The sequence below is a fragment of the Saprolegnia parasitica genome (genome assembly GCF_000151545.1).
Source record: "Saprolegnia parasitica CBS 223.65 unplaced genomic scaffold supercont2.11, whole genome shotgun sequence".
In the NCBI taxonomy this organism is placed as follows: domain Eukaryota; phylum Oomycota; class Saprolegniomycetes; order Saprolegniales; family Saprolegniaceae; genus Saprolegnia; species Saprolegnia parasitica.
The window spans coordinates 557327-582386 of NW_012156405.1; the positions used below are offsets into that span (position 1 = coordinate 557327).

At 57.7% G+C, this 25060-nt stretch overlaps 9 protein-coding genes across 9 annotated transcripts; 4 read left to right on the forward strand and 5 right to left on the reverse strand.

The window, feature by feature from the left end:
• Positions 1 to 2789: 2789 nt before the first annotated feature.
• SPRG_04251 (hypothetical protein) lies at positions 2790 to 3235 on the reverse strand (the record flags this gene model as incomplete). Its single annotated transcript, XM_012342851.1, has 3 exons — positions 2790 to 2990; positions 3035 to 3127; positions 3179 to 3235. 3 exons carry the CDS (start codon positions 3233 to 3235, stop codon positions 2790 to 2792), a joined length of 351 nt encoding a protein of 116 aa, XP_012198241.1.
• A 406-nt stretch (positions 3236 to 3641) lies between these two features.
• On the forward strand, positions 3642 to 6931 carry SPRG_04252 (hypothetical protein; the record flags this gene model as incomplete). The annotated part of the gene is made up of 11 exons (XM_012342852.1): positions 3642 to 4235; positions 4283 to 4477; positions 4530 to 4659; positions 4707 to 4909; positions 4957 to 5206; positions 5269 to 5357; positions 5406 to 5540; positions 5643 to 5824; positions 5875 to 5956; positions 6006 to 6722; positions 6770 to 6931. The coding sequence occupies 11 exons, from the start codon at positions 3642 to 3644 to the stop codon at positions 6929 to 6931; spliced, it is 2739 nt and encodes a 912-aa protein (XP_012198242.1).
• A 540-nt stretch (positions 6932 to 7471) lies between these two features.
• SPRG_04253 (hypothetical protein) lies at positions 7472 to 8184 on the reverse strand. The gene has a single exon (XM_012342853.1). The coding sequence runs from the start codon at positions 8155 to 8157 to the stop codon at positions 7519 to 7521; it is 639 nt and encodes a 212-aa protein (XP_012198243.1). The 5' UTR covers positions 8158 to 8184; the 3' UTR covers positions 7472 to 7518.
• Positions 8185 to 9486: 1302 nt separating this feature from the next.
• SPRG_04254 (hypothetical protein) lies at positions 9487 to 9844 on the reverse strand (the record flags this gene model as incomplete). Its single annotated transcript, XM_012342854.1, has 2 exons — positions 9487 to 9648; positions 9701 to 9844. 2 exons carry the CDS (start codon positions 9842 to 9844, stop codon positions 9487 to 9489), a joined length of 306 nt encoding a protein of 101 aa, XP_012198244.1.
• Positions 9845 to 11244: 1400 nt separating this feature from the next.
• SPRG_04255 (hypothetical protein) lies at positions 11245 to 12048 on the forward strand. The gene is made up of 5 exons (XM_012342855.1): positions 11245 to 11365; positions 11417 to 11485; positions 11528 to 11618; positions 11664 to 11812; positions 11862 to 12048. Exons 1-5 carry the CDS (start codon positions 11279 to 11281, stop codon positions 12015 to 12017), a joined length of 552 nt encoding a protein of 183 aa, XP_012198245.1. The 5' UTR covers positions 11245 to 11278; the 3' UTR covers positions 12018 to 12048.
• A 370-nt stretch (positions 12049 to 12418) lies between these two features.
• On the forward strand, positions 12419 to 13381 carry SPRG_04256 (hypothetical protein). The gene is made up of 3 exons (XM_012342856.1): positions 12419 to 12760; positions 12811 to 12935; positions 12983 to 13381. The coding sequence occupies exons 1-3, from the start codon at positions 12444 to 12446 to the stop codon at positions 13285 to 13287; spliced, it is 747 nt and encodes a 248-aa protein (XP_012198246.1). The 5' UTR covers positions 12419 to 12443; the 3' UTR covers positions 13288 to 13381.
• A 433-nt stretch (positions 13382 to 13814) lies between these two features.
• On the reverse strand, positions 13815 to 15457 carry SPRG_04257 (hypothetical protein). The gene has a single exon (XM_012342857.1). The coding sequence runs from the start codon at positions 15432 to 15434 to the stop codon at positions 13911 to 13913; it is 1524 nt and encodes a 507-aa protein (XP_012198247.1). The 5' UTR covers positions 15435 to 15457; the 3' UTR covers positions 13815 to 13910.
• Positions 15458 to 16396: 939 nt separating this feature from the next.
• Positions 16397 to 17246, reverse strand: SPRG_04258 (hypothetical protein). The gene has a single exon (XM_012342858.1). The coding sequence runs from the start codon at positions 17198 to 17200 to the stop codon at positions 16418 to 16420; it is 783 nt and encodes a 260-aa protein (XP_012198248.1). The 5' UTR covers positions 17201 to 17246; the 3' UTR covers positions 16397 to 16417.
• A 3336-nt stretch (positions 17247 to 20582) lies between these two features.
• Positions 20583 to 23518, forward strand: SPRG_04259 (hypothetical protein; the record flags this gene model as incomplete). The annotated part of the gene is made up of 2 exons (XM_012342859.1): positions 20583 to 22565; positions 23168 to 23518. 2 exons carry the CDS (start codon positions 20583 to 20585, stop codon positions 23516 to 23518), a joined length of 2334 nt encoding a protein of 777 aa, XP_012198249.1.
• Positions 23519 to 25060: the final 1542 nt, after the last annotated feature.

The following is a 25060-nucleotide window of genomic DNA, read 5'->3' on the forward strand; positions in this document are numbered from 1 at the left end:
CGGCAGTCGCCTAGAGTCAGAAGAGGCGAAATGCCACACAAATATGTACTGGTATAGATTGCGTACATGGCACGTCGCGGAAGACATGACGTAGAATAGTTTTTGAGCCGCGTGCACTTGGCGCAGTTTCATAGCGACCACAAGCGCGGTTTCCTTGGTCTACTCCGTGTGTCAACCACAGCAAAACACACACAAGCCGCGCGTACGGCATTGCACAGCTGGGGGTCGATGCCACGGGCATGCAGAAGCTTGTCCAGGATCCAGTACTGCGTGTGACGGACGGCGATATGCAAGAGACTGTCGCCCGTCTAGTCCGCACGAGCTCATTGGCAAACCCGTGCCATGCATACAATCGACACGGTGTCCATACCTCGTCCGAAATCGTATTGGGATTGGCGTTCGCGTTCAGCAGCGACTGCAGCGTCAGTATGTCGCCCGACACGACGCTCTGGAGCAGCAGCTTTGTCGTTCGAGGCGAATCAGGAGCGCCGATGATCGACACGCTGGCGCCGATGCTGGCCCCCAAAATACCGAGAATCTCTTCGTTTTTGAGCTCTCTCGCCAGCATGTACGGCGTCTTGTGGTCCTAAAACGCATGTTATCACTCAAGCGGCCAAAGAGAGCATGTTTCAACGCTGTCCTCGCACTTGGCGCTTGCTCCAGCGCCCAAGAGCACCTCGACGACGCGGGAATGGCCAGCGGCGACGGCCGCATGCAGCGGTGTCTGCTGTGTCTACACCGTGGTGTTGGATTTATAGTGGGCAGTGAACGCTAGAAGGGACCTCTGTCGCCAGCGTCACGTCTGCGTTGGCGCGAAGAAGCTGTTGCACGACAGTAAGATGTCCATGGGCGGCGGCCACATACAGCGGCGTTGATCTCGTCTACGACAAGACGGATAGAATCGTCAGATAGAGAGTAAGGCACATGCATGATTACACTGTCAAGAGCATCAACTTCGATACTTGGCTGGTCGAGAAGACGTTGGACGATGGCGTCCGAGCCATGAGCAGCTGCCACGTGCAGGAGATAGCTTCCGTCCTATATTTACAACGATGTAGAAGTCAAAAGTGTCGTCGGGCGCTGCTGAAATACGTTGATGCGGGCTTTGGCTTTGGCCAAGAGAAACGAAACACCGACGCCGGCGGTATTCGGCAAAGGTGCTTGCTGCTAGAAGTCGTGAGTCGGTCGATACTGGAAGTGAGAGCGGTGTGCCTTGAATAGGGCATTGGGGTCGGCTCCACTGCGGAGCAGATTGGTCACTTGTGTGATGTTATCAGTGGCGACTGCCTCCGAGATGGACATCTATTATCCAAAACTCATAAATTGAAACAGTCACTGCAACAATTACCGTCTCGTTGGTCCCCTTGTCAGGAACTGCAGCATTTGGATGAAGTGCTTGTTCGAGCACGGCCATAACCTCCACATGCCCTTTAGCTTTGGCAGCCGAGTAAGGCGAATCGTGTGTCTATTCGCGCCAGAGAAAGTGAATGTAATCGTTGCAAGTTGCACACAAGTGTACGTAGTTGGCAATCCCTGGGTCGGCGTGCGCAGCGAGCAAACACTTGACAACGTTGACGTGTCCATTTTGCGCGGCGACAAACAGCGCAGTTTCGCAGCTCTATATAATGCTACTGAATGCACGAAACGATGCATCAAGGTACCTCGGTTTGTGCGTTAATGTCGGCATTTGCAGCTAATAACGTCACGACGACTTGCTCGCTACCTTGTAAAGCAGCGCAGTGTAGAGGGGTCCACTTATCCTACACCATGGCACATCAGCCCTGCACTCGGGCCGAACGTGTTCTACCTCGCCGAGGCTGTTTACAGCGGCTTTTGCAGCCAATAACATCGCGACGACGCTATCGTGACCTTGGACAGCAGCGCAGTGTAGCGGCGTCATTTTGTTCTGCAACATTGCAATAAGAACTGTGATCGAATGGTGACGTTGTCTACCTCGGCGAGGCTGTCCACAGTGGCATTTGCAGCCAATAACATCGAAACGACTTGCTCATGACCTTGGACAGCAGCGCAGTGTAGCGGGGTTATTTTTCTGCAATACTCTCAGAACTGCGATTGTGAGGGACAAGATCTACCTCGTCGAGGCTGTCCACAGCGGCATTCGCAGCCAAAAGTAACAAAACGACGCTATCGTGACCGCGGAGGGCAGCGAGGTGCAGAGGTGTACGCTGGTTCTGCATCGTTTTTCAAGCGGCTGAACATCCAAAATGAATAGAGGCACCGTATTGCGGCAGTCCACGATAGCTTGTGCGTCGAGAAGCAGCGAGACGAGGCTTGTATGACCGTGGTTGGCGGCGTAGTGCAGTGCTGTCCAGTCCCCCTGCTCCAAGTATCGATGAATCACCAACCTCGCTATGCCGCAATGACATATAATACCGTGGATGGCTGGTTGATGTTGGCGTTGGCATCCAGAACCAGCGCAACGACATCGGCATGATTGAATGCCGCGGCCCAATGGAGCGGTGTCCGTTTGGATGCAGACTATCCACATGTCTCAGCTGCTCCCTTGTGTGTGACAATATTGTACATTGTCGATCGCGTCGACTTGGATGCGGGGGCGCGCCACGAGCAATCCGACAAGCGCCGTTGAGCCCACGATCGCAGCGAAATGGAGAGGTGTGAATCCGTCCTGTTTGGGGTCGACTCAGTATTCTAGGACGAGGCAGGCATGCCGTACCGTCAACACGTCCTTCTCGGTGGTTGGATCGGTCCACGTCATCGGCAACGCCACGTCCCACTCTTCACGCTAGACGCCAGCCACCTTGTAGCATCTAGAACGGCGTTGGTGCACATAGTACCAAGTACGGGATCGTGACGGGGACGTTGGCACGGAGCAGACGCAAGGTCGAGGTCACATCGTTTTTGCTCAGCGCTGTGACGAGCTGCGCCAGGTTGTCCATCGCTTTCTCGAGACATGTGGCGATGGCCGCATGGTCCTTCGCCTTGGCAATGTCCCGGGGCTGGATGTGTTTCTATACGTCATGCTAGAGAAGCGAAGTCGCTCAGACGACTTTACGTCGTTGCGCTGAAAGGGGCTGGCGTCGGCGTCCAAGAGCGCCTTCACAACGCTCGTGTGTCCGTTGGCAGCAGCGGCAAAGAGCGGAGTTGTCTAGGCAGACATGTGTGGCAACGTGGGATACAAGCACGTACGCCGTCTCACCAAATGATGTTCGAGGCAGTGGCAAGGGTTTTGGCCCTTGGTATAATAGTGTGGCATGCGCTAAAAGGCCAGAGATTCGAACCAGATCAAAGCCCATACAACGCGTCAGCGCTTCGGACCACAAGGCGACGCATCGTAGAGCTGCAGAATGCAGCAGTCGACACGACATTTCCCATGCAACCCAACGAGCGTCCCGACGCAACCCCCTCAAACGGGTCTGAGGGGCACAGTTAACGTCCAACTCGGTGCATAGAGACACGCTGCACCCCACGCGCCTTGCCCAAGGTCCTTGGATTCTAGCGCCAAAAGGCTGGTTGTGCCCGCGTTTCCAGCACCAGGAAATGTCAACTGACGTGGCAGTGCACGGGAATTTTGCGGAATCGCGTCGTTGGATTGGCTTAAATAGAAATTCTCGACGCGACGCGCTCCGATTGGTCAAAAGTCCAGATTCGGGTTCTTGAGCATGCTGGACGTCGAGGAAGATCCGACCTGCCGCTTCGTCGACTTCACCAACGAGACGGACTGGGAGCGCTTCATCGCGGGCCTCGAAGAGACGCTGCGGGCGTGGGGCCTCGTCGAGAAGGGCGCAGCGAGCGACGGGCCCAAGGCGCGGATCCTGCCGCTCCAGCAGCGCCACTACCTCCTCGTGCTCCACACGGACGATGCACCGGCGCCGACGTGGACCGACGCCACGCGCCACTTTACGCCGACGATGCTGGCGCTCGCCAACGCGTCGCTCGACGCCGGCGACGCGCGTAGCATGCACCGCTTCTTTGGCGTCGAGAGCCACCTCGTCTTGCACCAGTACAACGCGGCCTTTGGCCTGCCCGACGCCGCCGCCGACACCTTTGCGAGCATCTCGATGGACGCGACGCTCGGCGTCATGGACCACGACGCGCGGACGCTGCTGAGCAGCCTCATCGTTGCGCTGGGCAACTGCAACTGCACCTTGCCGGCCTTCGTGCGCCTCGGCGGCGACGCGCAGTACCTCGGCGCCGCCGTGCCTGGCGCAAGCGGCAACATTGCGCTGCATTTCGAGACTGCGACCGTCCCCGAGGTAGCTGCCTTGTACGTGAAGCTCTCGCGGACTACCTTGTGTTGCAGGTGCCACCGGCGCAGCAGTGTCTCCAAGGCCTCATGGACTTTTTCCAAGCCAAGCTCCAGCTACCGTCCAACGCCGACGAATCGATGCACGATGTGCCTGGCAGCGACTTGCGCCTCGGGCTCTCGGCTGCCGTCGGCTTTGCGTATGCGTGGCACGCTCGGACACTGTCGATTCTACACGAAGAAGACCCGGCGGTACAGCTTCCTCCCTCTCCATCGTCTTATCAACCGAATGCGCGCTCTGTAGACACCATGGCGCGACCCGATTGACGCGCAGCTCCGTCGCAATTTTCCGTTCCAGGCCGTGGTATGGGGTCCCCGCGTGTCGCCGTTGCGGCACTTGCACCTCGCCGTGCGCTGGCCGGCGCTGCGCGAAGGTACTGCCTGGCCCACCGATGCGAATAGCTGCGGCATCCCAAGCTAGGCATGTTTGTCGACAATGTGGTGCACTCGTCGCTCGACCCTGTCCTGGCGCCCGAGTGGTGGGTCTCGCCCGAGTGGGAGATCGACCAGGACGCGCTGCCACTAACGAACTCACTCCGCCAGCTCGTCCAAGCATTCCAGCAGCTCCGGCAAGTGGGCCATGCGCTGCTCGTGTCCGAGATGGCCCTTGGCGACAACCCACTGGTGCGAAGGATCCTTTAACAGCCGTGGTCATTCGAGTCGGCGGATAGGTGTCGCGGTACCAAGAGAGCGTGCCGGCGGCGCGGGCGGCCGTGGCCATTGGTGCGGCCATTGGGTCGTGGGTCAAGTCGACGACGTCGGTCGACGCAGTGCGTGACCACGTCGCCCACCTCTTTACAAGTGCACCAAAGGACGACGTTGATGTGAGTGCGTCGACGTGGTGCACGCTGCCCAAGGTGCGCCATGGCGTCGTGGTCGGCCAGCTCGTGTCGCGGCTCGCCATGCTCTTGGTGCACGAGCGTACGCTTTTCCGACGCTTTAGCGTATGGAGACGCGTGTCCACTCTACTATGGATATGGTAGAGGGCGTCCACATACAGTGCGCGATGTGGGTCGAGTTTGTGCGCTTGCTGCGCGAAACGTGGAAGGCCCAGCTGCTCTTGCCGTGGACCGTATGTACATTTTTGTCCATACCCTGTATGTGCTCCACCGAGGGGTAGGGGATTGGCGTCGACGGTCTCTTGCACCCGGGGGATGTCGACCCGCTCGACGATGTCTCGATGCCGACACCCGATTTCCATTTGAACCTCCTCCACCAAAAGCTACAGATGCTCAACATCTGCATTGCTCGGTATGTCCATCGTGTGGTCCTCATTGTCGTCCATCCTTGGTTGCAATAGGCGTGTACGGTCACCGCTCTCGCGACGACAGAGTCGTGCGACCAGCGACGTCGGTAGCAACGACAGCGACGACGAGTTTTCGATTCGCTGCAAGAGTCGGCGGCTCTCGGTGTGCTCCGGCGCATGGACGATCTGCAGAGCCTTGGCGACTCGACGCGCTGCGTCAACATTCCCAAGACGCAAGACCCCGCGCCATTGACCGAAGACGTGGCCAAGCAGCAGCAAGCGATCCTCGCCAAGTCGTTTCCCCCCCTTTCTACGACCTTTGCTGATGAGCGATATGGTCTAGCCTCGGTGTCTCGGCCGAGTCGACCATGTTGCGGCAACAAATCCAGAGCTCGTCGATGTTGTCCGACATGCAAGCGTTCAAGGTCGTCGTCGTCCTCTTCTTCGGATCCTGGTCTCCTACGTGGTGTGTAGGCCGCCAACCCGGGCACGTGCTTGGCCGACTTTATTCGGTGGTACTCGCCGCGCGACTGGCTGCCGCGGGATCCGCTGGACGAGGCACACGACAGCGACAATATCTCGCGATTTCGCCAAGGCCAGCTCTCGGCCCGCATGCACGAAGCCAATGTCGACGCCCCCACGAACGTGTGGCACCGTCTCTGGGCGTCTGCGGCGCCGGTCCCGGCCGAGAAGCAGCGGTCGCTCTTTAATCCAGTGCTGGAAGCAGAAAAGGTCTTTGACTACCTCGACACCATGTCGCCGCGCGACCTCTTTTACCACCTGCTCGTCGCGACTCTCTCCAATCTGTCTGTGCTCTTCGCCACTTGCCACGACGACCTCCCGGTGGTTGCCATTGCGCAGGCGGCGCTGCAAGACGCGTGCGACAAGGCTGTGAGCGCGCTAGACGACGAAGCCGTGGGCTCGGACGGCAAGCACACGACCGACGACGAGCGCCGCGTGCTCTCTGCGCTCACGGACGATGCGATGGAGAAGGCTCTCGCGGCCTTGCAGCGCGTCGAGGCGCTCGTCGCGTCGGCTGCCAGCGCCGCGCATGTGCTCGAGGGGGCGTCACCTGCGCTGCGCAACGCCCTTCTCTCGAGTACGTCGTCGGTGCGTGTGCCGTCGCCGTCGGACCGCGCGGTGCTTGGCAGCGTGCTGTGGCCACCTGCGCTCGGGAAGCCGTCGCGACCGGTACTTGATTATTTTGCAAGGAATAAAGGATGGGATTTGAACGCTAGGATCGGCGCGAGTATGTGTTGCACGGCGTGGCCCCTCGCCCGTTCTACTGCCCGGTCGATGACCGCGATGGTCGCCACCCGGTGGTTGTCAGCCGCCTCTACGCGCATTTTCAAGAGCACAGCATCCGGTTTGCGACGGCGATGGCCGACACGGAGTTTTAGAAACCGCACCAATATTGTCTATATACACGAATTCATGGACAATAAGGGTATGGATTGTCTCAAAACACTCGACCGACCCCGCCGTTGTAGATCTGGTTGTAGACAGTACTTGCAGCACGAGTAGCTAGGGTAGTTGTATGTGGCTTGAGGTGCGAGGATGGGAGGTGCTCAGACGACGAGCGTGTCGCGATGTTGCGTTTCGCGCAGAAAGCCAGCGGTGCGGGTCCATGAAGCCAGCTGTGTCTAAACGCACGCAATGCTCCCATGGCCATGTCTCTGGCTCGTCGACGCCCACTGTGTCGGTTGTACTAGTACACGGAGCGGCTTCCTACGCACGTACTACCAGCGACGCTTGACCTCAACCCGGCGGCCGTTGAAGGTACCGTTGAAGTCGATTCGATAGCCTTTTCACAATGTGTGGCCACCAAGGCGGCTGCACCGATCAGCGGTGGCGCGTGTCGCGTTGCAGGCAGAAATTTTGAAAAAGTTGGGTGTTTTTACTTTGCCCTTTCGGCGACCTTGCCTTTTTGAAGAAAATCAGTAGTAGGATCATCATATATTCACAGACATTGACATAGGAGGCGGAATCACACGGCGGGGGCCATCTTGGCCGAGTTGGGGCGGAACGAGCGGACGCTCGAGAGCGACATGCGCGCCGGCATCGAATGTCGCGTGTCTTCTTCCTTGGTGAAGCTCGACGGCGTCTTCATCATCTGGCGAAAGCTGTGCGCGTCCATGTTGCGGTCCTGGATCACTTGCCGCTCCTTGGCCTCGGCCTCCTGCTTTTGCCGCAGCAGCATCTCCCACGCCTCCTTGCGCTGCTGCGCACGCAGATTGTTGAACTGCTCGAGCTCGCGCCGCCGAAGCACCTGCTCTTCGCGGAGCCGGATGAAGAGCGGCGACCGCTCGACGTCCAAGTAGCGTGGGCGGACGTACGCGTACTTGGCCTTGCGTGGCGGGCGCGGGATCTCGGGCTGGCTCATCGCATACGACGCGTGGTGCATCGGCGACGACGAGTGGTCTTCGTAGTCGTCGGTGAGCGACGAGGGCTTGGGAGGATGGTGGTCGCCCGACGACGACGCGACCGACTTGGCCTCTTCGGTCGAGCTCTCTTCGATGGGCTCCATCTCGGCCTCGACCTCCTTGGGCAGGCCCTCCATGGCCTCCATCGCGCGGAGCTTCTCTTGGATGCTGGCTTCCATGGCTTCGATCTGTTCGGCGTCCATCGCACACGAAATCTCAAACTGCCGCACAAGAAATGCGCTCCGGCAGTGATGGGCGACCTCGTTTCCTTCCGCCCGTTATCCGGATGATAAGGGCACTGGCGATTTGTATACGTGGTATCCGGCGTAGGGCTCGGGGATACGGCAGCTGGGTGGAAAACGTGATAAAGCACGGGCTGGCCAGCGTCTCGTTAAAACCACGCAACTCGTTCACCGTGCGTGGACCCCACGCTTACGACGATTTCGCCCTGCTCAAGCCAGTGAGCGGAGCAAGGGGACGTGCGGTCCATGGTGCGAGGGCAGTGACTAAGCGGCGGCGGCGGGACCACTGGGACAAGAATAGTAGAGGTACAGAGGGCGCGTGTATTTTTGCAGCCTGTGGCCGGCCGAGGCTATGCGTCGTGCGATGCTTTTGCTCCCAAGGCGCATGCCTACGTTCTTAGGAGCAAGGCCATGTCCAGCATTTGCTATTGAAAATGGCGGATCGAACGTTAGTTGTTGGGATGATGACGTGGCGGCATGGGATCGCTAGCGTTACAATTTGCTGGAGAGAGGATAGGGTTGCAGCGACACATTTTGAGGCGTCGGATCGTTGCGTGGACTTGTGCACACAAGGAAAATAGAAAAAAGACGTTGCGTGCGCGTCGCTGGCCACGATATCAGACGCGTCTCTTCGTATACCGCACGTGACGTGCACCCTTGTAACGGCAAGGGGACGACGCATCCGAGTCGTGGCCAAGGCCACAGCCAAAATAAGCTATCAGAACTCATTTCAACAAGAATTAGGGTATAAGAACTCATAGCCACAACAAACAACAGGCCATATCACAAGGAATAGATACTGTGGCGGACTCGATGCGCCAAGGCCTCGAGCAGCAACATGGTGTGCGCAAGGCGAAACCAACACGAATAGCACGGATCACTTGGCACTCACGTGGCCACGCTCACGGCCAAGTGCATGCGATGCCCAGGATTTGATTGAGATGGTCATCAAATGCTGCGCCTTTTGGATGTCTTGTTGGATCTCGTGTGTACGCACAGTCCATCGTTTCAGTACCAACACTGCGCCACCTGTTATCTCCTATTATTCGGATATGGTGTGCTGCGTAGATGACGATCAAACACATTGTACATTTCACCAGTGTAAATTATTGTCTTTTACGCAAGACACGAAAGTTGGGTGTTTTTGCGTCTTTCCCACACACACCGCGGGGCGTTTCCCACACATGGGTGCGGGGGCACCACGTGTATCGTATACAACCCACGCGTCATCGTCTTGGGTTGGGTATGGCATACAAATGCCAAGTGTTTCGGTGAGATTGCCTTTTCGGCTCACGGCGAGGTCCAGTGCTCGAGCGCGGCTTCCTCCCCGATGGGCAGCGACCGGCCCTTGGCGTCGGCGCACCGGCAGCAGCTGCGCGTCAACGACGTCGCTGTGCCCGGCAGCACCAGGGTGACGTGCAGCGTGCACTGGTGGCAGGCGACCTCGCCGCACTATTAGCGAGATGGAGCGCACATGAGGCAGGATCGAAGACGGCGTACATACCAGCCGGCAGTGGTGGCGTCGCCGAAACGGGTGAAAGCGACGGAGGCAGAGCGCGCAGCGCTTGCGCTGCGCATCATTGATGTAGAGGCTCTTGGGCACGAGGCTGTCGACATGCACGGCCAGCGTATGCGTCAGGCTGGGCATTTTACGGAATGCCAACGGTGTGGCGGCGCCACGGGGTTGTGACGCGCTGGGATCACGCACGACGACACACGGTGTGTAACCAGCAGGTTTCTAATAAGACGAGGCGATGACCAGATGCAACCCTCGAAAGAGAACTCGACAGAGGTGCCCACGACGTTGCCTTTCCAGGATGGATGGACCAAAAGGCAAGGAAGCTCGTCCGAAGCGGGCGTGTCCTGGACGTGACGCCAGCGATGGAACCGCCGATAGAGGTAGGACTGTGAGTGTTACGCGCCACGCGATTGATGGCCACCCGCCTGCGACGGTGGGCGACAAGACGGTGGCACGAATGACGTCGTACGCGTAATAAGCTTTTAGCCAAGTGCACGCGACTGTGATGCCGGGTGAAATCATTCGGTTCCAATCGTCCTACGCCCGTCCCACCGCGGAGCGTACATTGTGGCTACAGCATCGATCGAAAGTCCCTGGAAGCACCCATCAAGTCCAAGTCCGGTGGGCTCAAGGTACTCTGGTACGTGGGACGAGAAAGAGCAATATGGCGTGCGCGAATCGCCGGTACGAGTGCAGAGAGGAGAGGGCTGTCGCTGCTCCGATCGTAGCCTGTACGCATGCCAGGCATCTTCCCACGCTCCTTTCTTTGTCAACAGCGTCTCTTCGACACATCGCTGGCCTCGTTGTGTTGTTGAAGTGGGTCGTCAATAAAAATATATGGTAAATCGACGCTAAAAAGCATGTCGACCTTTCTGTGTCGTGTACACTTGGTTGACTTGGTTGAGGAACGTGATCGAGGCAGACAGAGGATGGCGCGCAATCCGCAGGACAAGGTGACGATGCGGCCACTCGTGTTGGGCGAGGAGCCGAAGAAGCCAGAGAAGAGCAGGCTGCTCGGACTCTTGAACGAGGCTGTGGTGCAAGTGCAGTTGAGCGACACGCGCCGCCTTGACGGCAATCGTCCATGGACCACCGCTGGTCTCGTTGTTTGAGCCAGGGGTATTGTGCAGCTGAATCAGTCACATTCAAAGGCTTCTGCACATTTTTGCGAGCCCAGCTGGAGAAGGCGACACAATGGAGGCTCATGATGGTGGTTGAAGTTTCTTTCTACTTGTGTGGCAACGCTATATTCTTCTAATTGTAAAGAAAGCAACTACGTACGAGCAATCTAGTTAAAGCTTTTATCAATAGCTAGTCAAGTCAACACACGACCATTTGTGCACATGGGCGCACTGACAAGCGGGACGAAGATCGCAGGGTCGAAGAAACGATCCGAAGCTTGACTTTGAGACGGACCAATCACGGCCTGCCAAAAACGCATTTCGTAGTCACGTGAATAGTGTACGATCGTTCTGATTCGCCATAAAGGTCGCACGAGGAGCGATTGGATTGGTTGTTGCATGGTTTTTCCAGTCCCAAGTCCAAAAGATCGAGCGATCGACGATGGCGCTGGCCGACATGAGTGCGATGACGGACGCCATGCAGGATGAGCTCGCGACCTTCGTCATTGCCTACGCGGGAGCTCCTCAGGTACCTCCTGCCGCAGCGATACGCCTGGACTCGAAGGCCATGCGGCGCTAGGACCATGACATGGCGACCTTTGCCTCGGGATTTGCAGCCGCTCACAACATGAACCTCACGCCGCTCAAGGCATGTGTCTATCGCCCGCGCCATGGCTGATGCAGTGCATAGCACATCCTCCAAGACACTTTGGCCATCCTTTCGACCGCCATCACCGGCCAGGCGTCGTCTGCTGATCTCGTTGCAGCGCTATTGGCAGCAGGTACATTTATCCGCCGTGGAGCACAACGACTAGCACTATGGATAGGCGTGAATGAGGCGACAGCAAAGCGCTTTGGCGTGCGATGGACGGCGACATCCCATGCATCAGGCCGCAGCCTCCAGCTCGTCCATTCCGAGCTCATCGATATGACGTGGAAGCTTGGCATCACGACGGCTACGAACCTTCTACCATCGGTACACATGCACGCATCCAAGTCTTTTGCGCACGCGAGCGAGCCTCTAGGTCGGTGCTCCATTTGTCGTCTTGACGTTTGTTCTGCAGCCGCGTGGCACGTCGCTGCGGTCGACCGAGACACTGGAGCTGTCGCTGCCCATGTTTTACCAATTCCTCGCCAACGTCGAGGCCCTTCAAGCCCACCTGTCGTTTCTCCAGACCTAATCGGAACCACGCCGTTTTCGTTTCGCAGGCCTCGTCGCTCTAGCGTTGCTGGCATTGGGCACAAGTCGTCAGTTTGGGCTCCTCGCAGCCTCGTGCGTTGTCGACTTGGTGATGGGTTGGCGCACCCGCGCTTGGATGCGTACCTTCATGCTTCTGCGGCTGTGCGTAGAATATAGTGGTAACCAGACAGGCAACCAGACAGGCAACCAGACAGGCAACCAGAACTAGTAGCAGCCACCAGACGCTGCTGCCACTACCATTGCATTGACGCATAGATGCGTCGGGAACGACTGGCAAAGATCGTGGTCGAGTGCGGTGCATAGACGCGCTTTCGGTTCCTCGATGCGGATTGGCTGAAATCGAGTGTCGAGCGCGCCGCGGATTGGCTACTTGCTGTGCATGGCGGACAAAATTGGAAACACCAGCATGAGCAGCAGCATCGCGCCAGCGCTGGCGGCCAAGCCAACGCTGCCGCCGAACGTGCACAAGTACGGCGTCGCGCCGGCCGACTGCATGTTCGAGGTCCTCGATCACGTGCTCAGCGCCAACGAGTGCAAGGCCCTCATCAAGCACATGACGCCGGCGCTCAAGAGCGTCAGCGGCGCGCTCACCAAGATGCACCCGGACGGCGACCAGCGCCGGTCCAAGACCGAGTACCACCTCTCGGTCATGGAGAACAAGCGGTTTGCCGACATCATTTGGCAGCGTATTCTCAACAGCGACGCGCTGCCTGCGATCGTCAAGTACGACACTCGGTCGTGGCTTTTCTGGCTCACGCTGTTATGGTGTGTAGCTACATTGACCGCGAAGGCTGTGGCATGCCACTGGGGCTGGCGCCGCGCCTGCGCATGCTGCGGTACCTTGGCGATGATGTCTTTGACGCCCACTATGATCGCATCGTGCCCGATGAAGCGTCTGGTATGTTGTCATAACGTGGCTGGAGCTAGGTGTCAACGGAGGTGTAGGCAGCGAGAGCTTGATCACAGTGCTGATCTACTTGAATGACGGCGGCGGCGTCGACTTTACCGGTGGCGAGACAGTCTTTTTGAACTTTGAAGCGCCCGAGAAGGCGGCGGGAACGGCTGTGACGCCCAAGACGGGCCGCATCGTGCTCTTCGAGCACTGCTTGTACCATACTGGCTCGGGACTGCAGCACATGCCCGAGCACGACACCGTGGACGTCGGCGACGGTCCGCTCAAAAACTGCAAGTACATTATCCGCACCGACATTCTCTTCCCGATCAACGCGATGAACCGCGACAAGTACTGATAGCAGCAACTACTCTCTTATTGTACTACGTCGCTGTCGTATCCGACAGCCTTTCTTTTTGTACCTGATAGACGTCATTGTCGCTTGCCAGCCCCGTGGTGGTGCGACGCTCCACCGTTTGAGCTCACTTTGCACTTGACATTGCACTTGTGGACGGAGTTTGAACCTTGCAGTTATTACACAGTCCTAAAGACACATCGTTGCATTCCAGATGATTCCGGTTTCATTTCATGGCCAACGTTTTGTGCATATCTAGCTAGGAGTAGCTTCAACACCCGTAACGCTACTGGACGACTGTCGGTTTACGACCTTTTGTACATGAACTAGAGTATAGCGTAACCGATATATAGAGACCAAGGTCCTCGAGCTCTGCTGATGCTGTCCATCTGAGTGAGCGCAACGTCGACCTACGGTGTCCATCTGGGTGTCTATCCTTCGATACACCGCCCGCCCGTACACTTCCGGTGCATCAATGTGCACCACCCACCAACCTCTTTCAAAATTCAAAACGACAGTCTCGTCATCTACGCTTCTGTCGCCACGCAATGTTAGTAGAGCTTCAACAGCTCCGATCAAAACTGATGTCGTCATTTGTCCAGATGTACAGAAGAGAGACCTAGGACTTACGCCGACGTCTCGTCTTTCTTGGTGCCGTGGGGGTTCTTGGCGTACTCTTCCGGGTAAATGTCGTTCCACGCTTCGTGGAGCGTGTCGTGGTGCTCCGGGTGCGAGTGGTGGAGCGAGTGCGGGTCCTCGGCGAAGAGCACGAAGACGGTCGCGACAGACGAGTTGATGACAGCCATGACGATGTAGCAGATCGAAAAGCCAATCAGAAGGCCCGTGACACCAAGGATCAGCTGCGGCTTGTCGAGGTTCTGCGTCCAGAGGCTGTTGTTGTTGGCATGGTCCCACGCGACAACGCCGTAGGCCGCGGCCGCACCGACCATGCCGACCATGACGGAGCCGATGAGAAGCACGTTGTCGATGAGCGAGTCGTTGGCGACCGCGGACCAGCCCATCTTCTCAAAGAGCTCATACGTCTCCTTGCCGGCGCGGATGAAGCTGAAGCCGTAGATGCCGACGTACGAGTACGCGTACTTGTTGAAGTACTGGACGATGCGCGAGATGCAGCCAATGATGCACTCGAGGCAGCCGAGGAGGCAGACAGCCACCGAGTTGCCCGACTTGGAGGCTGCGTGGCGGAAGAGCTCGAGGATCGTCTTGATCGTCTCAATGATCGAGACGACGAGCGAGCCAAAGCAGATCGAGCCAAACGACAGCGTGAGCGCGCGGCAGAGGGCCGTCGTGCTCGTCATGGACTTGCGCTCGTTGTCGGCATTGTACCACCAGGCCGCGACCGTGCCGGCCGTCGTGACATGCACGACGTTGCGGATGACGAAGAGCGTCCAGAAGAACGCGAGCAGCATGAGCGTAAAGATGCCAAACTTCTGCGCGCCGTTGTAGCCCTGGCCGTCCGTGCTCGTGTACTCGCCATGGTTCATGGCCGCGTACGTGGCCACGGCCCAGATGAGCACCCAGCCGACCTGGACCAGCGTCGCCGCAAGCGCAATGAGGAGGATCACCGGGTACCGGAGCACGGCCGAGCACGAGACCTTGAGGTTGGCCGACGCGAACGCGATGCGGCGGCGAATGCAGCACACGTAGACCGTCATGATGATCGAGAGGAGCGAGCCAAGTGCGACGGGGCACCAGAAGAACGTCTCGTCGCCGTTGTCGTAGAGGAACTTGGAGCCAAAGACACCGGCGACGAACGTGCCAACGATCGCCGTGATGGCCGCGATCCAGATGAGGAGCTTGCCCATGACGAGCATGATGCCCGTCCAGAGAAGCGAGAGGAGCACCGAGCCGCCGGCAATCGCAGCCGCAATGCGTAGCGCGTACTTGTACTTGTGGTGCTCCTGGACGAGCTTGTCGCCGGCGTAGTCGAGCACCTCGGACGACAATGTCGCGAAGAGGACGAGGACACCGCCAAAGGCGAGGAGGTAGAGGACTGCGAAGAGGATGTCGTTGCAGCGGCGCTCTTCCTTGAGGTCGCACATGTTCTCGTCGCAGCTGTCCTTCTTGGCCATCGTGTTGTTCAAGGGCGTTTGCTCACTGACAATCGGCCCTCGCGTCTGGAGGTACATGGCTGCGGACGACGGCGGAGATTTGCTACTGACTCCTCTCTTGCGGATTGTATGGCGATCAGACGACCAGATGGCGTGGCGAAGCCTTGGGCCAGCTGCGGCAATTGCCTTCAAAAGTACATTGACTGAATTTACGGGGTTGATAGTTGCAGTGCCCGAGGCGTCGACGTACAGGGTCACTCGGTATCAATTCCCTTCAACCTTGTCGAGAGGGGTCCAAGGAGAGGATATCGGTGGTGCGACCTTGCAGTGATGGTCTCTTGCATGGAGCATGGATTTGAATGGTCTGTTGACGTCTGGAATTTCGTCCTAGGTGGAGCCCCGGACTGACAACTTGATACACTGTACTACATGTAGTACGAGGTTGATACTGCTAACGCGCAGTAACAGAAGAGGAATTCAAAGCCCAGATCCTCGTAAGCACTGCAGTCGTTCTCGGTGAGCGTACAATTGTAGGTGACGTCGAGCGATTTTTATCCATGGATTCTTGGTGCAGTACCGCCAAACCAGTCGTGGCGCAATGCTACCAGTGGCGTGATCAATGAGTGTACTCGAACAAGGCAATCGCATGCTGTGCCTAGAGTGATCGCACTTTACGGGTGTAGAATGAACGCGATTGACAAAAAAAGAGGTCACACCAAGATATTCCCGTAGACAAGTCGTTCTTAATAAACTCTTGATATTGGATTTGCTCGTTTTCAAGAAAGGTACTTGGATAGGCGAATTCCAGACCCGTTTTTGGCCACTTTGTTCAAGGTGCGTTGCTAGGGGGTGTTGCCGGATTGTCAACCCAGACGACGCCACTCTCACAAGGTTGCGCGAGAACGTCCTGCGCCGGATCGCACAGGACGTGACGACGAGGGATGGTTGTCGGCAAGGGTCCATAAACTTGCTTGTGGACCCTTGGTTGTCGACCAGAAGTCGATACTGTCTCTCTTCTCGAGGTTCCAGTACGACTAAGATCTTAGTGACATGCATGTCTATTAAAGCTTCTTGAACGCGCGGTGCTTGCCTTCCACAAAGGCCTGGATCTCTTGGCGCGCAAAGCGATGGCCGTTCTCGGCCGCAAGGTACATGAGCTGGAGCGCGCGGCCATACTCGGCGACCGGCGCGTTCTGGAAGAGGAGGTCCGCGACCATATACGCCGCGTACGAAAACTTGCCGTTGGCAAGCGCGCGCTCAAAGCACTCGAGCGCTTTCTCTTCGTCCTCTGGAAGGTCGCTGCCCGCGGCGCCCGTGTAGTAGAGCACGCCGAGCTCATAGTCGGCTTGCGGATGGCCACAGGCGCTTGCGCGTTGGAGGCATTCGATGCCCATGGCGTAGTCCTGCTCGACGCCGTAGCCTTCGACGAGGCACATGCCGACCGCGACGAGGCCATCGACGTCGCCTTCGCTCGCGAGGTCGACGTACATGTGGTACCCCGCCTCCGTGTCGAGGTTGTTGAAGACGTTGAGCGTCGCCAGGTCAAAGCGGAGCTCGTTGCAGCGAGGATCGCGCGTGCTGCACATCGATGCAATGCCCTTTTGCAGCGTCGCAAGCTGGTCAGCATTGGGCTGCTTGACGGGCCAGACGCGCGACGGGAGCTGGCGCCAGCCCTCCTCGTCCTTGACCCAGCGGGCCGTCATGTCCTTCTCGTTGGCGCGCAACCGGCGCAGCTCGGCCGTGAACGCAGCTGGCGCTTCGCAGGATGTCGTCGATGCCATGGCTGCGCCCATGGCCATGAGGCCCGTCGCTGGCAGTGCATTGCGCAGGAGCTGGCGGAACATGGTGGCGCGTATCGAATTCCGAGTGTCGAGATTGCACCACTTGCGCGATCGGCCAATCACATCATGTCCGTTGGATGCGGCTTCTAACCGACATCGCTCTTCTGGATTCGCCTATCCAGAAAACGCGGTCCACAGCTGCCATCGCTCAACACCCTGCATACTCTGCTGCATTCTTGAGAGTAGATTATCGGATAACATGCGTGTGGGTAGATGCATAACATGGCAGTATTAATACTTGCTGTCGTTGTTGTTGAAGTGGGTCGTCTATTACAATAGATAAAACTATGCTAATAAAATTGTCGGACTTTCTTCGTTGTGTGTACTCGGTTGAGGGACTTGATTTAGGCAGGCGGAGGCAGGAGCGCGATCCGCGGGACGAGGTGACGTCGTGGCCACTCATGTTGGGCGAGGAGCTGGAGAAGACGACGAAGAGCAGGCTGCTCGGACTCTTGAACGAGGCTGTGGTGCAAGTGCAGTTGAGCGACACGTGCCGCCTTGACGGCAATCGTCCATGGACTTGGCAGCGGTAGGTCGGCGCGGAAGACGCGATCGTTCCGGACTCGCCAGACGTTGAACCAGACGCAGGCGCGGATCACGGGCCAGAGGTATCGGAACGCGGCTTGGTGCATGCTGGACGCCGTCTGGGGCGTCGAGTAGAGGTAGCCGGAGAGCGTAGTCGGCAAGGTCACACCCAAAGGGACCGTGACGGCGTGAAGCGTGCTCCACACGTCCTTGATGAAGTCGCAGTCTACGAGGAAGTGGCGGTACGTCTCGTGCGCGGGGCAGAAGAGGCACGCTTGGTCGGCCCTGTCGAGCCAGTGCAAATGTGCGCGGAACTTGACCGCGCGGAGCATCACTTGGTAGACGAAGTCGGCGTACTTGGGTAAGATAGCGTCGGGTAGCCGGAGCTCAGCTGCGGCGGCTACGGCAGCAGGCGCCTCGTAGAAGTCTTCCTCGACGCCCAGGTGACGGGTCGGTAGCTGCAAGCGCGTCCTTGGCGGGGCACGACGTCGGCGGGCTTCGGCGGGCGTCGTCTGGGTCTACGGCTTGGTGACCTTGTGGAGTCGAACCAGCCATGGCGGCTTGGGAGTCGGGCTTGGCACCGGGCCGCACGTGAAGGCGTCGACCGTCGTAGAATACTTGCTGTCGTGATGGCAAAGAGAGGTATATTAGACTGATTTTGCAAGCGTGAAATGTAGGAATGGGGCACGCCGTGACATGTCGCATGCGGGCGTCGGATGAATTCCACCGAAAAAAAGTACGATGGGACCCCCTCAATCCTGAACTGGTTTTCAGGAAAGCTACATATTTTTTACTTGCACTGAGTATGAGCAAGAACTCCACCGACGACGAAGAAGGCATTTCGCTTCACCGTGGCCTCGGACGTCATGCTTGTGAGCCCACATGCCACACAACTGTCCGTGCCACAGGACTGTCCTTACATAAGCCAGACCGCAAAGCGCTGGGAAGAGTTCGCCGAGCACATGTGTGTGATCCACGGTGACCTCGTCACGGTCATCAGGCGCCGCCGGCGCTTTGACGACCTTAGGACGGCCTTTGAGAACGACCGAGAGGCCACGACGAGGTGCTGGGCGAGAATTGCGACGGGAGGGAGTGCGAGCGGGGCGTCGTCCATCACCGGTCCAAAGCGAAAAACTTCTGCACGTTTGCAAAAACATCCGAACGCGCCACTTTTCATCATTGAGTTTTCTGGAATGTCGCGCGCCGAACAATCCTGAATTCCACCCTTGCAAAATCACTCTATTATTACTAGTAAGTAGGCTTCGTGAGAATTCGTGTTTACCGTTCCTGACGACGTCTTTAAAAAGGCGTCGGCTAGGAGTCAAAACAATTTTTGATGGAATCAAAACGACTTCCGATGAAGCCAATCATGCTAGTTGTCGATCTCTGTAAATCAATCGACCACGCCTCACCCGACGTTATCGGCGAGGACCATCGGCCGCCCTTGTCATCGCTTTAAAAGGCGCAGATTGCCCCTGATGAGCTTCAGACACTCGAACAAAGTCGCCACATGATTGGACGATTGACTGTGAATCAATCGAGGTCACCAACGACGGTTCACGAATCGGCAACCGAAGGTACAGATGGCGGACCACCGAGTCTAGATGAAAACACGAAATGAGTCCCACGAAATCGCAATAGCTTTCGCTGCCTCTAGCGTCAAGCTTGGTTTCTGTTAACGCAAGGAGTCAAAACAGCATAGCAGCTGGGTAGCGAGCTCATTACAAGGACGATGGCTGTGCAGCATGCTTCCTCAAAGGACAGGTACCATGGCAACTCCGTTTTTGACCATTCAATAAATGAAACCGTCAAGATTCCACGCATCTCAAGATCGATGGCATGTTGCCCTTTCGTTTTGCCCAATCACAGCGTAGCGGCCGAGAGCTGTAGCCAATCACATCCAGTGACCGTTTTCGGCGGGAAACAAGTGGCAGCAGCATGGTCCGACAGGTCGTGCCAATACTATCCTCAAGACCATTCCAAGAGACATCGCCTCTGTTTAAAACGCGTCGAGTTGCATGTTGTTTTCAGCCGCGTTGGTTTTCCATTCCACTTGGCACAAACACACATGGCAAGTGTCGCTGCAGATGGACGGTCGGGACGGTCTATCAAAAGTGATGGGTTGCCAGTCGAGAGCTACACCGTTCGCGTGGACGCACCTCCCGATGCGCTTGATGCTACGTACCCTTTGTTTTATACACGCGACCGGTCGCCGGAAACGCTTTCATCCCACGACACAAAACGGTCGCCCTCCGGTATCTCGGTTTCTGCAGCAGAGTATCTTTTTCGAGGAGTACTTACCGTGTGTGCGCAATCTGGCACGTCGATTGCACTTTTATTTCCGTTCAACGCACATTTATTTCCGGTCACCGCACAATATTTTACAGCGACCGAACTGTTTCTTACGTCGCTCGCACTCTCTACCGCACAATAAACGTAACGTTGTATAACATCTCGGACCACATTGCTGCGAGCGACGACAGAGCATCGGCCCAGAAAAGCCTGCGCACCGCAGCGTAGCGGAGGTGGCGTGTTGGCTTTTGTGCAGGCCGTGCCTTGGCGAGGAGCGAGCCCCGGTCTTTCACGTAAGAAGAATTCATTATCGATGGGTCGCCCAGGTGGAGGCGGGTAGGCCCGCAGGGCCGCGCCGACCCTGGTGCGAAAAGAACCCAGAATGGTTATAATTCGTCGTTAGAAATTGTGCAGTTCAATGTTCGGACGAAGGGCGGTCGCTGTAAAATATTGTGCGGTGACCGGAAATAAATGTGCGTTGGACGGAAATAAAGGTGCAATCGACGTGCCAGATTGCGCACTTCCGTCGGTACTCCTTTTTCGAGTTGCCATCACGCCGAGCCAAGAAATGCGCTTGGCGGTCCTCGCACTCTGCTGCTCGCTCGTCGCCGGTGCCAGACAACGCATTCTTCAGGAGGAGCTCAATGCAACCGATTGGGCCCACGAGGCGCCGCCCGAGACAACAATCGAGGTCCGCGACAACCTCCCGGACGCACTCGACGCGATCACCGACTCGCTCGACTTGACGCAAACCAACTGGTCCACCGACCAGTACTTTACCGGGTCGGTCCTCGTGCTTCCGGCTGGCGTCGATAGCATCGGTGTCGACGGCGTCGCGCGCACGCAGATCTCGTACAACTACTCGATGAGCCCAAGGGCGTGGAGCCTCGACGCCGACCCGAACGCGCTCTCAATGGACGGATGCGCCTACGTGGACGGTGGCAAAGCCATGGACCTCCATGTCGCCAACACGAGTGACGCGTCACCGTACGCGATCGGCCAAGTGCTCATCGCGTCTGCGGCGTGGCGCTGCAAGGACGAGAACGACACACTTATGCACATCGCGCATCTGCTTGTCGCCGAGATGATCGTCAACGCGCGCGCCAATATCATCCATCTCTGGGCAGCTCGCGCCGGCATGAACGAGACGTTTGCGACCACGTCGATTCGGTTCAAGTCCAACGACGTCGGCGACAAGATGGGGCAACCGACGCTGGCGTCGAACGGTCGGCGTCTCGATGCGTATCGTTTGTACGACTACATTCCGTTGTCCTACTGCACGACGTCCTGCGGCGCCTACACTCTGGAGGATAGTCAGTGCTACGCGCATGCATCCAACAGCTCCGTGAGTGTCAATTGTCCCAGTACCCAGTACACGATGTTTACGTACTCGGGTGGGAAGACCAAGGCGTGTGGCTACGTCTACAACTGCCTCCGTGGCCGATCGTCGGCGAATTTGACGTTCAACATCGCGTCCAGCGGCAATGGCTTTGCCAACCCCGACATTGAACTCTACCGCTCGTCGGGGTGCGGCAGTGGCAACTACCTCACCGCGCTTCCAGGGTCGGGCTGCGTCCGCGTCGGTTGTGCCAACTGCGGTTTTTGGTTTGCGGTCAACGAAATGGAATTCACCTACACGTCGGATTGGTACTTGTTTGTCATCCCGTGGGTCACTGCGAGCACGGGCGTGTATGCCGCAAGCTTCGCGAGCCTTGGCATCTCGCTCTACGCTCCGGACGGCGTCTCTAAAACGTGGTCCAACCAGACGGTTGAGATAGCGTGGCCTTACCCGCTCCAATTTGTTGGTGTCCCTCTAACCGTCGCGCTCACCTTCTCGGTCGTCGAGGACTTTACAGCCGCGATGCGGACGTCGGCGAACCCGTTTGTGATCTCCAAGTCGGTCTCGATGTCGAGTCTCACAGCAACAACGACGTTTGATTCGGGACCTGCGTTGACATGGCCGACGACGACGACTGATATAACCAAGGAGATGACGACGCAAGTGCAGCAACCCAAGGCGGGTGAGTACGTCATGTTTGACTTTCTCTACGAGATGACGTTTACGCTCGACTTGACCGTGAGTTTCAGCCGGGCAGTGAGTTTTGGCGCCGCCGTTGACTTGACCCTCTTTCTGGAGCTGAACGTCAAGGGTGGCGTTCTACCGGCGCTCGCGACACCCTATCTGGACATGTCGACACCATCTTGGCTTATATTTGGCAACTGCATGGCTCCTCACCTTCTCGAAATTGGCGTGTATGCTGGCCTCCACAAGGTCGATTTGGTTCTCCATTACCAACTCATATGGGACTTTCCGCGGTTTGTAAAACCGTTCCCGTCCGTCTATTTGAACCAGAGCCTCCTCAACTACTTCTACAACCCCCCGTACTTGATGACGATTGGGATTGCGATCGATGTTTCCAATGCACAAACTCTGGCGGTGAGCTCAACTTCCAAGGCCGCACTCTTGAGAAGCCTCGGCCCGGCACTCGGTCTCTTGGATCTCTCTGCGTTTGTGCTTGCGGTTCAAAGCGTCAATGCCACAACAGGCACGGTATCGATCACTGCAATGCTACCATCCAGCATCTCAACCGCCTACCCGACCTCCGTGAGCTTCAACGACGCCGTCAATTCGCGAGCAATGACGACAGCATTCAGCAACGCCATCTACAGCGCGACGTACATCAGGGCAGGCGCCGTGTGCACACCTGGGTATTACGGCCCGACCTGCTCGACCCCTTGCAGTACAACATCTGCTTGCCGCACTGTCTCGTCCTGCGCCAGTGTCGGTGGCACTGTGCTTGCGTGCTCGAGCTGCAACGCTGGCTATTACGGCTCGGTTTGCCAGTTCGAGTGCTTGCGCGCCTACACATGTGACTGGAGCCTTCCGGTAACATGTCATGCTTCCACGGGTGCCTTGATATCTTGTGTCAGCTGCGACCCTGGCTACTGGGGCATCACGTGTCAATATTCATGCTCGCCAGGCGCCTCATGTGCATCCGGCTCAAATGTTGTCTGCGACGGTAGGAATGGCAGTCTGGTCTCGTGCTCCAGTTGCGTCAACGGATCCTGGGGCAGAACGTGCCAAAACACATGCACTCGAGCATCGACTTGTGCTTCTGGCGCCTCCCTCACTTGCAACGCCAGCAGTGGTAGCCTGCTCTCGTGTTCGAGTTGCGTATCGGGCTATTGGGGCACTACGTGCCAGACGCCGTGCGCTCGACCAACCGCGTGCACGGCGGCCACTTGCAGCTCGAGTGGTGCTCTGACGACCTGCACGGCCTGCAACGCTGGCTACTGGGGTGTCACGTGCCAGAATACGTGCTCTCGGCCGGCCACGTGCTTGGTGGCCACGTGCGACTCCAGTGGGACTTTGACGGCCTGTGTCGGCTGCAACGCTGGCTACTGGGGCATGTTTTGCCAAAACACTTGCACGCCGGCTTCATCTTGTACCAACGGCACAGCGCTTACGTGCAATGCCAGCAATGGCAACCTTCTCTCGTGTGAAAGCTGCAAGCCTGGCTATTACGGCTCGGTTTGCCAAAACGTGTGTCAGCACGCCTACAGATGTGACTGGAGCATTCCGGCAACATGTCATGCTTCCACTGGTACCTTGATATCTTGTGTCAGCTGCGACCCTGGCTACTGGGGCATCACATGTCAATATTCGTGCTCACCAGGCGCCTCCTGTGCGCCCGGCACGAGAGTGATCTGTGACAGTACCAGTGGCAGTTTGGTCTCGTGCTCCAGTTGCGTATCGGGGTACTGGGGCACGACGTGTCAAAACACGTGCTTGCACGCGTACAATTGTGACTGGAACATTCCAGCAACATGCGACGCTTCCACTGGTACCCTGATATCTTGTGTCAGCTGCGACCCTGGCTACTGGGGCATCACGTGTCAACATTCGTGCTCGCCGAGCGCCACGTGTACGCGTGGTGGCGCCCCCACGTGCGATCAAAACACTGGTGTACTCACGACGTGCCAAGGCTGCGTCACCGGCTACTGGGGTGACGCGTGCACCAACACGTGCCCAACGCCGACGACATGTGCCTCGACTGCCACAGTAGCGTGTGACCAAGCGACAAGTCGTGCTCTGTCGTGCAATAGTTGTCTCGCCAGCTTTTGGGGCAGCGCATGTCAAAACGAGTGTTCAGTGCCACCAACGTGCTACACGGCAACGTGCACTGCCGACGTGTCCGCGGTGCCTCGTGGGCTTCTGGGGCATGCGCTGTGAGAACAAGTGCACACCGAGCAGCAACTGCGCAGCGGGAACCACAGTAGCCTGCAACCCAACGACCGGCAGTCTCTCCATGTGTGGCGCTTGTATGACGGGATTTACGGGTGCAACGTGCGCAGTGTCTGCGCCTGCAGTGGCCGTGCCCCCGACCCCGGCGTCACTTGTACTCTCTGGCCTCGCTGCAAGTGACTTTAGCCCGACGGTCAAGTTGGCTTTTGTTCTTTCCGTCGTCGAGACGTTCGCACAACAAGGAACGTCGATCGGAGCCACAGACGTTGTCATCACAAGTGTCACGGACGTCACTAGCCGACAGCGCGGTCGCCAACTGAGCACCGCCAGCGTCGCGGTTGCTTTCACCGTCGCAGCACCCACCAGCTCGATGCAGGCGATGCAAACTCAACCGTCCCTCATCAGCGCCAGCCTTGTTCGAAACCAAGTGATTACCGACAGTAGCCAAGTCGGTGTTCTGTCCGTTGTGTCGCCGACGACGGCTGTGGCCACGACGCAGGCTCCGACACCAACGACGGCTCCGACACCAACGACGGCGACGACGCCGAGTAGTGGTATTCAGATGGCTTTGCTTATCGGTGCAGGCGCCGGTGGATGTCTCGTGCTTTGTGTTTGTGGTTGTTTTTGCTGGTGCTGGCGATCCAAAACCAAAACGTACAGCCGACCGGGTATCCGTGTGCTTCCGGGCGTTGCTACGACAACCATCGAGGCCGCTGTCGATCAGACGCTTCCGATTCCCGGCGCTGGTCCGTCTTAGTGGTCCAGGTTGTTTGTAATTATATACATGTAAACGTCTCCTA